Raw genomic sequence first — 13,316 nt, forward strand, 5'->3', positions numbered from 1 at the left:
CACCAGATCTGGAGGAGAATGCTTCAGTCATCTGGAGGCTGAAGCTGCTGGGAGCGGGGCGGGAGTGGGGTGGGGGAGGGGGGCCTGGCCTCCAGATGTGAGTCACTCCTAGGCCTCATCTTCCTCCCTCTCTAGAGCTGGCAGTGAAACTTCAACAACGGACAGCCATTCAGAACCCCTAACACACCTCTCCCCTTGCCCAATGCTACTCAGGCCCCTCTCTCCACCTGGCTTCTGACTTCTGTAAGGTAGGAACCCCAGAGCTCACCCTCAACTCTGTTGCTATGGTGATCTCTCCAATCCACATCTGGCCTGAATACTTCACCCACTGTACCTTCTATGGCTCCCAGCACCCTCAGATAAACAATGTAACAGTGTCCAAGCTCTTTGCCAGGCTGGTGAGGCTTCTCACTACTGTTGCCTCTCCAGTCTCACCCCTCCCCTTCTCCTCCCTGTTTCCCAGGCCAGTGCTTTCTTATCTCTGAGCCTGTGCCAAGGCTGGCACAGCCAAGCAGGCCCCTCTTCAATCCTTCCAAACCCTCTCTCCCAGTCTTCAGGCTCCAGGCTGCCACCAGGCTTGCTGGTGACTCCTGGGACTGAGGGTCAAGGTCAGATTCTACCCCCAAACAGGGGCTGTTATCTTTGAACCCTCTGAGTCCAGCTTGGGGCCAGTCACATAGTAGGATGATGGATACCTGGGAGAAGAAAGGCTGTGCCCGGCCTCCCAAAGACACATGTGAAGAGTGTGTTCCTGGATGCACAGAGCAGGGACCCCTCAAACCCCAGTGTTATGGCCACCCGGCAGAGTGCACACTCTCAGAGTGGTCACAGCCTGTCAGGCTGGGCTTTATGAGAATCCAACAGGCCCTTCTGTGGGGGAAAAGCCAGAGGTGCAGAGCCAAGGCCAGCAGCCTCGGGCCTGGCACCAGGCCCAGTCTTTCTTTAGCCATGGTGAACAGCACGAGCTAGCGGCTGAATCCTCGCTTCCGGGGAGGCCCACAGCAGCCACGCCCTGGCACTGCCAGGCTGCAGCATCTCCTACCCCAGTTCTAATTCCCTAAAGAGCTGGGTAACTCCCCCTCTGCCCCCTCTGGGGCTCCCTGGGCTCTGCCTCCTGGCCCCACGCCCTTCCCCCCCAGCGCTTGGGCCTAGCTCATCCTCAAAGTATTTTCCATTCGCTTCCCCCACTTTCTGCCACAGCACAGTTTTTTTGTGGTGGTGGTGGTGGGTGGGGGGAGGGATAAAGGAGGGGACCAGAAGGTGGAGCATGGGTCCTGGGGGAGTAGCTATGGAAGGGGCTCATGGCTCGGGTTGGTCACCTCTGCTCCAGAACTGGCTTCAAAATCCCATTAACTCCGCCCCTGTCTCCATCCTGACTTGCGATTGGCTCAGCCTCCAGGGGGCGGGACTCGCCGGGCCCGTCCCGTTAAAAGGGTGGGAGCGGTCCGGGGCCCGTCTCGGTGGAGTCTTTGGACAGCTGGTGCTGCACCTCCTGGCAACATCGTGGCCTCGGTCATGGCTTGTGTGAGTGTGGGGATCCCATTTAAGGCCTGGGCTAGGGAGGGGAGTGGGCTAAGCCGGAATCTGACCATCACGGGTGGAGAAACTGGCTGCTACTCCCAGCTGTGTGGCTTGGGGACACGTGCCTTCTCTCTCCCCATCTGTAAAGTGGGAACTAGCGTCACAGTTCAAACAGCTTTCTCTGGCTTAAGAATGTTCTGGATTCCTTCGAAGTCTGACAGCAGAGTTATTTCTGCCAAGGTCCGACTTTCTGAAATTCTGCAGCTGTTTGAGAAGAGCCAGTGGGAAGGGTGTGGTCCCCGGGGACACCTTTTGGCCCTAGCCCCTGTCCCCCCCTCCCCTGTCCCTTCTGGAGCGCCTCCTCTCCCCTCCCCCCTGCAGCTGTCTCAAGTCACCCTGCCAGGGCCCTGTCACCCTCTGCTCCAGAGAGCTCTAAAAGTTGCCTGGACCTGAGACAGGTTGTCTGCAGGCTGCCTGGGTTAGAGGGTGGAGGGCAGTTCGGTGGAGGCTGGGAGAATACCCCCAAGGCTAAGTTGGTGGGGGGGGATCATTGTGGGAGATAGAGAAAGAATCTTCCATAGGCCCAGGAAAAGAGTTCAAATTTCTGGCAGAAGGAACCAGTCACACCAGTTAACTCCTATCCAGCCATGCACCAGGAGCCAGTGGCAAGCAGAGTCCAACCACCCCGTATGCAACCCTGACCTCTGGCTGCTTTCTCTTCTGCAGAGGGGCCTGGCCAGGTTCCTTAATGTCTGGAGAGGCTGCTGGGCCTCTCCAGAAAGAGGCTTGGAGGGCCTGGGGACCCTGTCCCAGCAGTCACGGACGCTTGCCCTGTTCTAGAGTGGCAGATCTCACTACCCGCTTCAGCAGGACAGGCTCCCAGCGCCATCATCTCCATCTGCTAGAAGAGGCAACTGGGCGTGGCACCCCAGGCCACCTCATCTCCCGGTCCCCAAGCCCATGGCAAAATCTTCTAGATCCCCTGTGGAGAGCAGTGCCTAGCTCGGGACCACACAGAGAATCAGTGGCTCCGGGGAGGGGAGGGCCCCACTCTCACCCCTAGTCACCCCAGAGACCTGCAGACAGCCCAAGCCCTGCCCTCCTAACCCAGCGGGGCGGGTTTTGTCTCGCAGGGTCTGGTCGCCAGCAACCTGAATCTCCAGCCTGGAGAGTGCCTCCGAGTGCGGGGCGAGGTGGCCCCCGATGCCAAGAGGTGAGGGGCCCAGGCAGGCGGTGCGTGGCGGGGGCGGGGGGGGGGCAGGGGCAGGGCCTGGAGGCCAAGGGTCCAGCTGAGCCGCTAGGAGGGGTGTGGCCGGCCTCAGCGCGCTGCTCCCTAGCCCCGAGGGGGTTAAAGCCAGCTGCCATGGCTGCGTTTTCTGGGTGAGTCACTTCCTCGCTGGGTCTGTACGCCCCCGCCATTGTCATCCCCCCTCCCCTAAGGAGCCTCATAAGCTAAACCAGCTGCGGCCCCGTGGGCTGCCCTGGCTTCCCCTCCCCTCCGGGGCGGGGCCTGCTCCGGTGAGGGCAGGAAAGAGGGTGCCAGCCACTGCCCTCCCCGAGCCTTTGGTCCTGGGCTGCACCCTCGGTCTCCTCACTCAGCCAGCTGAAGGCTCTCTAGCCACAGTGTGGCCTTGGCCAGGTCACCCAATCCGTAATCTAGAAAGCGAGAGGGAGGCTGAAGGCAGAGGAGGCCGCTGTGCCGTGGTCAGCAGCTCAGTAAGCGCCGCCCTCCCTCTCCCCAAACCTGAGTTGGGAATTGTCATTATTAACAATCGCTCATGTCTGTAACCCTTACTACTCAGGAGGCTGAGATCTGAGGATCTCAGTTCCAGCCCAGCCAGAAAACAAACCAGGGAGACTCTTCTGTCCAACTAACCAGCAGAAATCTGGATGTGGAGAGCGGCCTTGAGTGGAAAAAGCTAAGCAAGACAGCAAGGCCCTGAGTTCAGGTCCCAGCACGTGCGCGCGCGCGCACACACACAATTATTAGCTCTATTATTCGCTCATTCGACCCACAATAATTGAACATCTACCGTGTGTCCTACTCAAACTGGCCACCAGGGGTTCCCAGATAGATATCAAGACAGGCAGGACGCTAATCCCCCCCCCCCCCCCCCCCCCCGCTTCCGCCCTGGGAATCCTGAGGTTGACCCAGGAGGCTTGGAGACAAAGTAACGTCTTAGAGACGCAGGCTGTGAGCACAGCAAGACCCGCTCATGCTGCTGTGGAACCTGAGGCCCAGGGACGGATGACCTCGAAGTCACCAGAACTAGAATCCTGGTTTCTGGTCTCTTTTGGGGCGGATCCCAGCGCATTAACGGTGTTCTGCGTGGCAGCCTGGGGGCCTTCGTGGAGGGGGTGGGGGTACAGCCCATCTACGTGGTCCCGAGCGTACCTATCATTCCCTAGCTTTGTGCTGAACTTGGGCAAAGACAGCAACAACCTATGCCTGCACTTCAACCCTCGCTTCAACGCCCACGGGGACGCCAACACCATCGTGTGCAACAGCAAGGACGGCGGGGCCTGGGGCACCGAGCAGCGAGAGCCTGCCTTCCCCTTCCAGCCCGGGAGCACAGTGGAGGTGGAAGGGGCTTATGTGGAGGGGCGGGGCTTGGCTCCTCCCTCGGAGCCCAGTGAGGGTGGGTGGGGCCTGGTGCCAAGCCCCAGACCACAGCGGGGGAGGGCGGGGCCTGGGGCGGGGGCGGGGCCTGGTGCCGAGCGAGTTCGCCTTCCAAGGAGGGGAGCCCAGAGGAGGTGGCCGGACAGAACAAACAAGCTTTTAATAAGAGCCAGAGCTCCAGGCCCCACCCCACCCTTCCTCTGCACCCAGGCTGTGGCCCCAGGGAAGCACCAATCCCTCCGGCCATCTACATTAACCAGGATCATTGTGGGGGTGGAAAAGAGTATGAAAGAGCCCAGCTCATCCTCTCTCTCCACCCTTCAGGTGTGCATCTCCTTTGACCAGGCTGACCTGACCATCAAGCTACCAGATGGACATGAATTCAAATTCCCAAACCGGCTCAACATGGAGGCCATCAACTACATGGCGGCCGATGGTGACTTCAAAATCAAGTGTGTGGCCTTTGAGTAAAGCCACCTGGCCTTTGGCCCCTAATAAAGGCAGCTGCCTCTGCTCCTGAACCTGCCCTGTGTTTGTGTGTCTGTGTGTGTGTGTGTGTGTGTGTGTGTGTGTGATATGCTCAGGAGTGGCCCCCATCCATCCACGCCTGACCCTACCCTCTGTTCTGTTCACTCCCCCATCTCTTCTCCCCTGATGTTCCCACAGAAGAGCTTAGTGCACAGTGGTGGCTTGGGGCGCTTGGGTAAGGACCAGTCCCATGGTGACGGGAGGACCCAGGAAGTTCAGAGAACAACTTGACCTCTCTCATTTGCCTACACAAGAGCTGGAAAGATCTGAGGTTAGCCTGGATCCAGGGCATAGCCCTTCTACATACTCAGGAGACTCAGACAGGACAATTTGAGCCCAGAAGTTTAGGATCGACCAGGGCAATTCAGCAAGACCCCACCTCAGTAGAAAAAACAAAACCATTAGTGGTGTGTAATTTTGGGGCTGGGACTTTGGCCCTACTAGTGGAGTGCTTATCTATCATGCACGAAGACTCAGGTTCAATTCCTCAGTACCACAGACATCGAGAAAGTAGGAATGGTGTTGTGACTCAAGTGGTAGAGCTCTAGCCTTAAGAAAGCCCAAGGATGGTGGTCAGGCCTTGAGTTCAATCCCCAGGACTGGGGAAAAAAAACCCAAACCAGAAAATTACTCAAATGAGGGGCTACAGCTATGTGGCCTTGTGCTCATTAACTGACCTCTCTGAACCCCAAACCTCAGTTTCTTTTCTTTTTTTCCTTTCCTTCAGTATCAGATTTTTCTTTCCTTCAGTACCAGTTATTAGGCAAAGTGCTCTACCATCTGAGCCACGCAGCTCTTTGGCTTTCAGTTTGTTTTCCAGATAGAGTGTCCTGCTAGCATTGCCTTGGATGAAGATTCTCCATCTTCTGCCTCCTGATAGCCAGGATTTCAGAATGAACTACAATATCTTATAACCCTGCTTATTTGTTTATATGTGGGGAGAAGATATGTAATCCATCCAAAGGTTGCTGTAGAGATTTATTCAGAGGTTCCATGAATATCTGGGGCCAGAGGCTTCCTGTGCTACATTCAAGAATGTCTTTACTGCAGTCTGAAGTGAAGGAGACAGTGCTCTATTGAGAGAAAAAGCTGGAAGCTTCAGGCTCTGGCTGTGAGCAAGTCCCCCATCCAAACATGGTGATGTCCCTGGCACTCAGCTGCCCTCTTATCTGTCTGTGGTAGAAGGAGCTGGGGGATGGTTAAGTGGACTCCTAGCCAAAGGACACAGAGGACCTAGCAGGAGAGGCTGGCCAACTTGAGTCCCAGTCTTGATGCTCCCAGAGACCCCCTCCTCCTCCTGAAGAATGGAGACAAGCGGCTCACTGAGGCTGAGATGGGGCTTCCAGAGTCCCTGCTCCCTGGAGCTAGGAGGTCAAATCTCCATTTCCCCCAGGACCAGCACAGGCTATGCTACTTGGAAGGCAGTGTCCTGTCGGACCCCTCACCTTTCAGACATGCAGCCCAAATGAACAGGCAGAAGGTGGGGTAGCCTGCAGGCTGGTGGCTCTCGCAGCCTGGGATTTTCCAGAGCCCTGCAGTCTCCCTGGCCATCAGCTACAGGAACTGAGCCAGAGGCCTTCCTGGGAGACTTCAAATCAGAGCTTCACAGGGCTTCCCCCCACAAACTCCAGGGCACAGTCTCCAGAGGCCAGAAAACCTCAGTGTCCAGGACATTTGGTGCCAGCTAGGAGGGACCTGGGAGAGAGAATCTCTTGTCCCCCCAGCCTCAGTCTCATCTATCAAATGGGAGTCGTTTTAGATGGTTGATCCCCTGGGGCTTGGAGTCCCACCTCTATGAAAGGACCTATGAGGATGGAGCACACAAGCCAGCTCCGGGGCTCCCAGGTGCCCCAATCTCCAGGTGGTTCTGAGGCTGCCAAGTGACCACCCAGAGAAAGCTTTGAAAGTCTGGCTGTGGAGGAGCACCCTCTGCTGGAAACCAGAGAAACGGTTCCTCACTTTCACACACCACTGTACACACACATAGCAGAGATAACAAACTGGTAGAGGAGAGGGACTACGTACTAGGCACGGCCCTGTTTAAACCTAGCCCCACTGCTGAGTGATCTGAGGTTACATAATATCTCTGAACCTTAGTTTCCTCAATTGTCAAATTGAGGAAACCAGTTACTGCTGGTATGTAAGGAAGTGAGAATCAGCCAAGATAACCAGTAAAAATGCACACTCCCTAGCTGGCACTGGTAGCTCATGCCTGTAATCCTAGCAACTGAAGAAACTGAGATTAGGTTCAAAGTCAGACTGAGCAAAAAAAAAAGTCCATGAGACTGTACTTCCAGTTAATAAGCAAAATGCTGCACTGGAAGCATTGCTCAAGTGGAATAACATTAGCCATAAAAAAGAAAGCCAAGTGAGAGTATGAAGCCTTGAGTTCAAACTCCAGTATTGGCATAAAAAGAGCATATTAATTTGATAGGTGCTCCATGAATGCTGATTCCCTTCACCCATTAAGATTCAGTGGGTTTCACAATCCTAGCCGAGAAATGCTACCTTCAGTCCTGCTCTTCATGACTGTGTGACCTCAGACAAGTAGTTGCACCTCTCTGGGCCTGCTGCATCTGCAATGAAATGGGGTCATACTTGAGAGAATCAGGCAAAGACTTAAATAGGGCAGGTGCTGTTGTGATTCTCCTCGCTGGCTTCATGACTATTTATAGGCAGCCTGTGCACACTCAGTAAAGGCAATTGAAGCACAAATCCAGCCAATAAAAGTAGTGTCTGGTCCCTTATCCTGGGGTGAGAGGATCTGAGACTCCCTAAGAAGGGTTTGCAGCACAATGCCGAACCAAGGTGGCCAAATTTAGTCTGTATTGGGACCTTTCATAGATGGGCCTCCCCTGAGTCCCGTGGAATGAGCAGCTGGGTTAGGGGACAGGACTGCACCAGGTATGGAGGAGAGGAGTCAGGGCAGTGGTTCCAGCTCTACCGTAGATTGAGCAGCTTTGGTCAAGTCACACTGCCTCTTTGAGCCTCCTGACCTGTAAAACAAGGATGAAGGCAGGGCTGGTCTAAAATTCCTTTTGGGTGTTGCTTCACCAAATGCCTTTGCATTTCAGCTTTATTTTCAGTAAAGGGTGTGTTACATCCTTGGGGAAACTGAGGCACTAAGCAACAGGTAGTTTGTGTAGAAAACCTGAGCACGGTATAATTTTTTTTCTTGAATTGTACACATTTCAAGTAACTCACTTCTCCAAGATCAAGGTTCTCAAAGCTTGTTCCACGGGCCAGCATTATCACCTGAGAAGTTGCTATCAATGGAACATTTGGGGCTTTGCCCAAGTCTGCTGAATAAGAAGCTCTGGGGTGGGGACGGCATGGGAAGTTCAGCAATCCCTCTAAGGGAACCACACGTGTCCCTCAATGACTCCTACTCACCACAATTATCCCTGCTTTTTTTTTTTTTTTCTGGTGGTAGGCCTTGAACTCTGGGCCTGTGTGCTGTCCCCAAGCTCTTCAGATCAAAGCTATCGCTCTACCACTTGAGTCACAGCGCCACTTCCCCTACTTTAAAAATAGGGTAGAAAAGCCTGTCGCCAGTGGCTCACACCTGTTACCCTCCCTACTTAGGAAGCTGAGATCTGAGTATCGGGGTTCAAAGCCAGCCCGAGCAGGAAAGTCCGGGAGACTCCAATTAGCCACCAGAAAACTAGAAGTGGCTCTGTGGTTCATAGAGGTAGAATGCTAGGGCAGCGTCTAGACTGAGTCCAACCTCCACGACAGACAAAATAATAATAATAATAATAATAATAGAGTAGAAAGCAACCGGTTCAGCACCACATAGCTATGCATGGAACTCTGCTGATCATCTACAAATAGACATCAGAACCCAATCACTCACAAATAACCGAGAACCCACTCCTGCCAGGCACTGTCGTAACCACAGTGTTACTCTAGCCGGGATGATAAACAGGCCTCGTGGCCCTTTAAAAGGCGGGGCCTAGCGGGCGGAACCATAGAGCCAGGGCCCAAGAAGAGCACGGAAATCCACGGACACAACACCGGAAGTTCCTTAGACGAGAGGAAGCCGTGCCGCCAGAACAGTAGCCGCTATGGGCCGCAACAAAAAGAAGAAGCGAGATAGCAATGAGCGACGGCCCCGACTCGTGCTCAGCTTCGATGAAGAAAAACGGCGGTGAGTGGCAAAAGCTGACCCGCTACCTTTCGTGCAACTCGGCAAGGCCACTGTTAGTTCTTCCGCGCACGCTCTCGCCAAGGGCCCTTTCGGCCCCGCCCCCGAGCTTGGCTAGCGCTTCCTCCGTCCGTGGGCGTGGCCAGAGCTATCGCCCCGCCCGTGGGCGTGGCCAGCGCTCCCCAGCCCTGGGCGGGACCGGATTTTAGCTCCGCCCCTTGGGCGTGGCCAGAGCTCCGAGTCGCACCTTTCTAACGCCCAGCCGGCTTCTGGAGAGCTTTGGCCCGGAATCACCTAATCCAGGGAGTTATTTATACGGTCCTGCAGTGGGCTACCGCCATCGACGTCCACACATGATGACCGCAAAAAATGAGAATGAGTTAGATTCATTTCCCTCGACGCCCATGAACTCCTGTGTTGGTCCTGCTCCAAGCCACGAAGCTGAAGCTCAGCTGACATATGGCTCGCGCCTGTAATCCTACCTACACAGGAGCCCAAGATCTGAAGGCTGGGGTTCAAAGCCAGCTGGGGCAGGAAAGTCCGTAAGACTCTGACCTCCAATTAGCCATCAGAAAACAGGAAGTGGTGTTGTGCTATAGTGTGCTGTGGTATAGAGCTAGCCTTGAGCAAAAGAACTCAGGGACAGAGCCCAGGCCCTGAATTCAAGCTCCATGACTAAACAGAAAACAACATAAAACTGAGAGACAGCACCAAGCCCCAGCCCCTCAAAAAAGAAACAAGCTGAGGCCAGGCACTAGTGGTTCACACTTATAATTCTAGCTGTGCAATATGCTGAGATCTGAAGATCTCAGTTCCAAGCCAAGAGGCTCATCTAAAATTAACCAGCAGAAAGCCAGAACTGGAGACATAGTACATTGTTAGAGTTCCAACCTTGAGTAAAAAAAAAATAAAAAAAACAAGCTGGAGTGCAAGGCCTAGTACCAGTGCAGAAGAAACAAAACCAGAAACCAACAAAAAAGGTAGCACAGCCGCAGGGATGAGAACCCTAGAGAACACTGAGTGGACCAAGGCAGCCTCTCCTTCATTTTCCTAAACTTCTACCACCATGCATTGGAAATGGCACTTGGGGAATGATTGGCCACATAAGCACACGTGCGTGTGAGGTGCCAGGCCGTCTAGGTGTGTGGTAGGCTGTGTCCTCTAGGCTATGTTTGACCATGTTCATGTTCTGGCAAGGTCAGTCACCTGACAACTCAGTTCTCACAGTGAGTCCTTATCAAATGATGCTCTGCTGTACTCTGTGACTTTTGGCAAATATTCTCACCTCTGTGCCTTGGTGTCCCTGTCTGTAAAATGGGGTGCCACATGGCTTGTGAGAGATCAGCAAGATTAACAGTATCTGGTTCATAGTGAATACAGCATTGGCAGTTTTCTCTTCTTAGAACAAGGTCTTTTTGCTGGAGGCTCAAGTGATAGAACACTAGCCCTGAGTGGAAAAGTTTAAGGAACAGTACACATGCGTGTGCTTGTGCACATACACACACACGCACACACACACACTACATATATATATATATATATATATATATATATATATATATATATATATATATATTCCTTGTTCTTCTCTCTCGACTCCCCGGCTCTTTCCGGCTTCTTTCCTTTCTACAGGGAATTCCTGACTGGCTTCCACAAACGGAAGGTGGAGCGGAAGAAAGCAGCCATTGAGGAAATAAAGCAGCGGCTGAAGCAGGAGCAGAAGAAGCTGCGGGAAGAGGTGTGTGTGTGGTGTTGCTTGCAGTCCTGGGTGGCCTGGAGGGGGCACCTGCAGGGGCAGACTAACAGAGGTGTGGGGATGAGGCTGAGGAGTGTTTTGTGCAGGTAGAGTCTCTGGGTCTGGGGACGGGGGGGGGCTGATTTGCTCTGTGAGCTGGGGTCTCTGATACCCTGAAAGGGAGTGATGCCCTGCCAGACTCATTGTGTCTCTTCCTCATTTGGCTCTAGCGCCACCAGGAATACTTGAAGATGCTGGCGGAGAGAGAGGAGGCGCTGGGTAAGCCCCTTCGTGGCCGGTGCCCCTGGGTGGGTGGGGGGAGAGGGTGAGGACTGCCTCCTTCACTGTAGGGGCTTGGGTGGTGGTCTGTGGCCAGGAGTGGTCTAAGGACATGTGGTAGGGGCCAAAGGAGACCCACACCTCATAGGCAGCTATGTAAGGCCTGGCGGGCGGGGCAGCATCAGCTCTGGGTGTCCATGACGTTGTGTGACGTGGAAGGGGCTTGGGCTTGGGGACAGTGGCTCATTTGCCCCTTCGCTTGCAAGCAGGGCTCTGGGCTAGTGCTTTGTGGATGTAGAGGGGCCATGACAGTCCAGGGCTGGGGGCTGCTTCTGGGGCTGAGACCTGGTCTGTGCCCACCCTGCAGAGGAGGCTGACGAGCTGGAGCAGCTGGTGACAGCCAAGACAGAGTCGGTGCAATATGACCACCCCAACCACACAGTGACCGTCACCACCATCAGTGACCTGGACCTCTCTGGGGCCCGGCTGCTTGGACTGCCCCTTCCTGAGGTGGGTCCCCGTCATAGCCCCTGGCAAGAAGGGGCACAGGATGGGCATGCTTTCAGTGCGGGTCGTGTCGCAGTTTGCCAGCCTGGGGGCTCTTTTATTTCTGTACCCCTGGGTTCTGAGACTGCTTGGACAGCCTCCATGCTGGCCCACCTCCCGGGTGACACTAGTCAGTTGGCAGCTGCCCCTGTCTGAAGGATGGCATCTCTGAGGATGAAGGAGCTGAGGCCCCGGAATGCCTGGGCACCTGGCCCATCCCTAGTAAATGCTCCCCTGTACTGCTCTTGACTGTCGCCATCCCCTGACACGTGAGCTCAAGAGTTCCTTCCCTTCACTGATGGCAGTGTACAGCCTGTGGCTGGTGAGTCATGAGCATAAGAGAATATAGTTGAGGCTGGAAATGTGGATTAGTGGTAGAGTGCTTGCCTAGCATGCATGAAACCCTGGGTTGGAGCTGGGTGCGGTGGCTCATGCCTGTAATCCTAGCTACTTAAGAGGCTGAGTTCTGAGGATCGCAGTTCAAAGCCAGCCCGGGCATTAAAGTCCATGAGATTCTTACCTCCAATTTACCACCAGAAAACCAAAGTGGCACTGTAGCTCAAGGGGTAGGGTGGTGGCCTTGAGCTGAAGAGCTCAGGGACAATATCCAGGCCCAGAGTTCAAGCCCCATGACCAAGGGGGAAAAAACCCCTGTATTCAATATGCCTGGCTGTCCCTGAGCTTTTTCACTCAGGGCTGGCAAGCTTCCACTTGAGCCACAGGTCCGCATCTGGCATTTTTGGTAGTTAGTTGGAGGTGAGAGTCTCACAGGCTTACCTGCCGGGGCTGGCATTGCACTGGGATTCTCACATCTCAGTCTCCTGAATAACCAAGATTATAGGTGTGAGCTACTGGCACTTGGTTGATTTTTCTGTTTGTGAATGTTTGTCTGCGACTGACTGCTAGTGGAAGACACGGGGTGTTCTGAAGCTGGGCTCCCAGACAGTGCTCTTCACTAAGGGCCTTCACCAAGCTCCACTTGGGCTTTGGAGATGGCAGGCCAGGCCCGCATCCACTCTTGGTAATGTGACTTGTCCTGTGCTTCTCCAGCAAGGGGCTGGGACTGGGGCTGAGGAGGCAGCATCCATGGAGAAGTCAACCAGAGCCTTGCCCAGGAAATCCAAGGACCCCCTGCTGTCTCAGCGGTGAGCCTGCCCTGTGTCTCCTGGGTGGCATGGCTGGCCCTTGGGCTGGTGTGGGCAGGATAGGCCATCAGGCTGTCTGGAGTCAAACGAGGCTGACTTCGGTGCTCTTGGTGTTGGAGAACCCTCCCCTTGTCCCCTCTGTGATCTGGATGGTCACCTCCACACCCAGCCTCCCACCAGTAACCTATGCCAAAGGGTAAACTGAGGCCTGCAGGGCCTTACTGGTCTCATTCTCCCGCAGGATCTCCTCCCTCACAGCCTCATTGCATGTGCATAGCCGGAAGAAAGTCAAGAAGAAAGCCCCTCGCCGGGCCCAGGGCTCCAGAGCAAAGCCACCCAGCGCCACTCGCACCAGCAAGACTCAACGCCGGCGACTCACAGGCCGAGCCCGGCACAATGGGGAGTGAGCCCTAAGGTGCCAGCTGCACCCCAACCTAGGCCTTGGCTGCTGTCCTGCCACAGCTGGGATGCCCCTGTAAGCCAGCTCCACATGGGTCAACCCTGAGCCTGAGCGTGGCCAGCCAGGCCCTGTCCAGCTGGGGGCTGCTTGCGCCTGAGGACTGCCCTGCCTCTGCCTTCTGAGCTGCTGAGCTGCCTGTGAACAGCTGTTTCTGCATTCTAAAGAAAGTTGATTGCAGATGAGTGTGGCCTTATTTGAGCTGGTCCCTTGAGGCCATCTGTGGTCCATGAGGGCTCGTGCTTCAGGTTCGTTCCAGGGTTCTTTAGCTGTGGTTTCAGAGCCCTTCCTTGTCCTGATGTGAGGGACAGGGGCAGGAGTGCGGGGCTTTGGGGTTG

General features: G+C 54.9%; 2 protein-coding genes across 2 annotated transcripts; both read left to right on the forward strand.

The window, feature by feature from the left end:
* Positions 1-1,416: 1,416 nt before the first annotated feature.
* Lgals1 (galectin 1) lies at positions 1,417-4,662 on the forward strand. The gene is made up of 4 exons (XM_090328666.1): positions 1,417-1,524; positions 2,655-2,734; positions 3,931-4,102; positions 4,466-4,662. Exons 1-4 carry the CDS (start codon positions 1,516-1,518, stop codon positions 4,610-4,612), a joined length of 408 nt encoding a protein of 135 aa, XP_090184792.1. The 5' UTR covers positions 1,417-1,515; the 3' UTR covers positions 4,613-4,662.
* Positions 4,663-8,683: 4,021 nt separating this feature from the next.
* Nol12 (nucleolar protein 12) lies at positions 8,684-13,104 on the forward strand. Its single transcript, XM_090328667.1, has 6 exons — positions 8,684-8,819; positions 10,449-10,554; positions 10,782-10,830; positions 11,198-11,340; positions 12,427-12,521; positions 12,763-13,104. Exons 1-6 carry the CDS (start codon positions 8,737-8,739, stop codon positions 12,926-12,928), a joined length of 642 nt encoding a protein of 213 aa, XP_090184793.1. The 5' UTR covers positions 8,684-8,736; the 3' UTR covers positions 12,929-13,104.
* Positions 13,105-13,316: the final 212 nt, after the last annotated feature.

The sequence above is a fragment of the Megascapheus bottae genome, chromosome 2 (assembly GCF_031878675.1).
Source record: "Megascapheus bottae isolate mThoBot1 chromosome 2, mThoBot2.hap1, whole genome shotgun sequence".
Lineage (NCBI taxonomy): Eukaryota > Metazoa > Chordata > Mammalia > Rodentia > Geomyidae > Megascapheus > Megascapheus bottae.

What these genes read in the sequence shown, in the direction of transcription:
- Lgals1 (XM_090328666.1), top strand. An exon ending in GTGGCCCCCGATGCCAAGAG is followed by an intron (nt 2,735 to 3,930) that starts GTGAGGGGCCCA and finishes ATCATTCCCTAG; the next exon opens with CTTTGTGCTGAACTTGGGCA. An exon ending in AGCCCGGGAGCACAGTGGAG is followed by an intron (nt 4,103 to 4,465) that starts GTGGAAGGGGCT and finishes TCCACCCTTCAG; the next exon opens with GTGTGCATCTCCTTTGACCA.
- Nol12 (XM_090328667.1), top strand. Translation starts at nt 8,737, where the DNA reads ATGGGCCGCAACAAAAAGAAGAAGCGAGATAGCAATGAGCGACGGCCC. An exon ending in TTCGATGAAGAAAAACGGCG is followed by an intron (nt 8,820 to 10,448) that starts GTGAGTGGCAAA and finishes TCCTTTCTACAG; the next exon opens with GGAATTCCTGACTGGCTTCC. An exon ending in GGAGAGAGAGGAGGCGCTGG is followed by an intron (nt 10,831 to 11,197) that starts GTAAGCCCCTTC and finishes CCCACCCTGCAG; the next exon opens with AGGAGGCTGACGAGCTGGAG.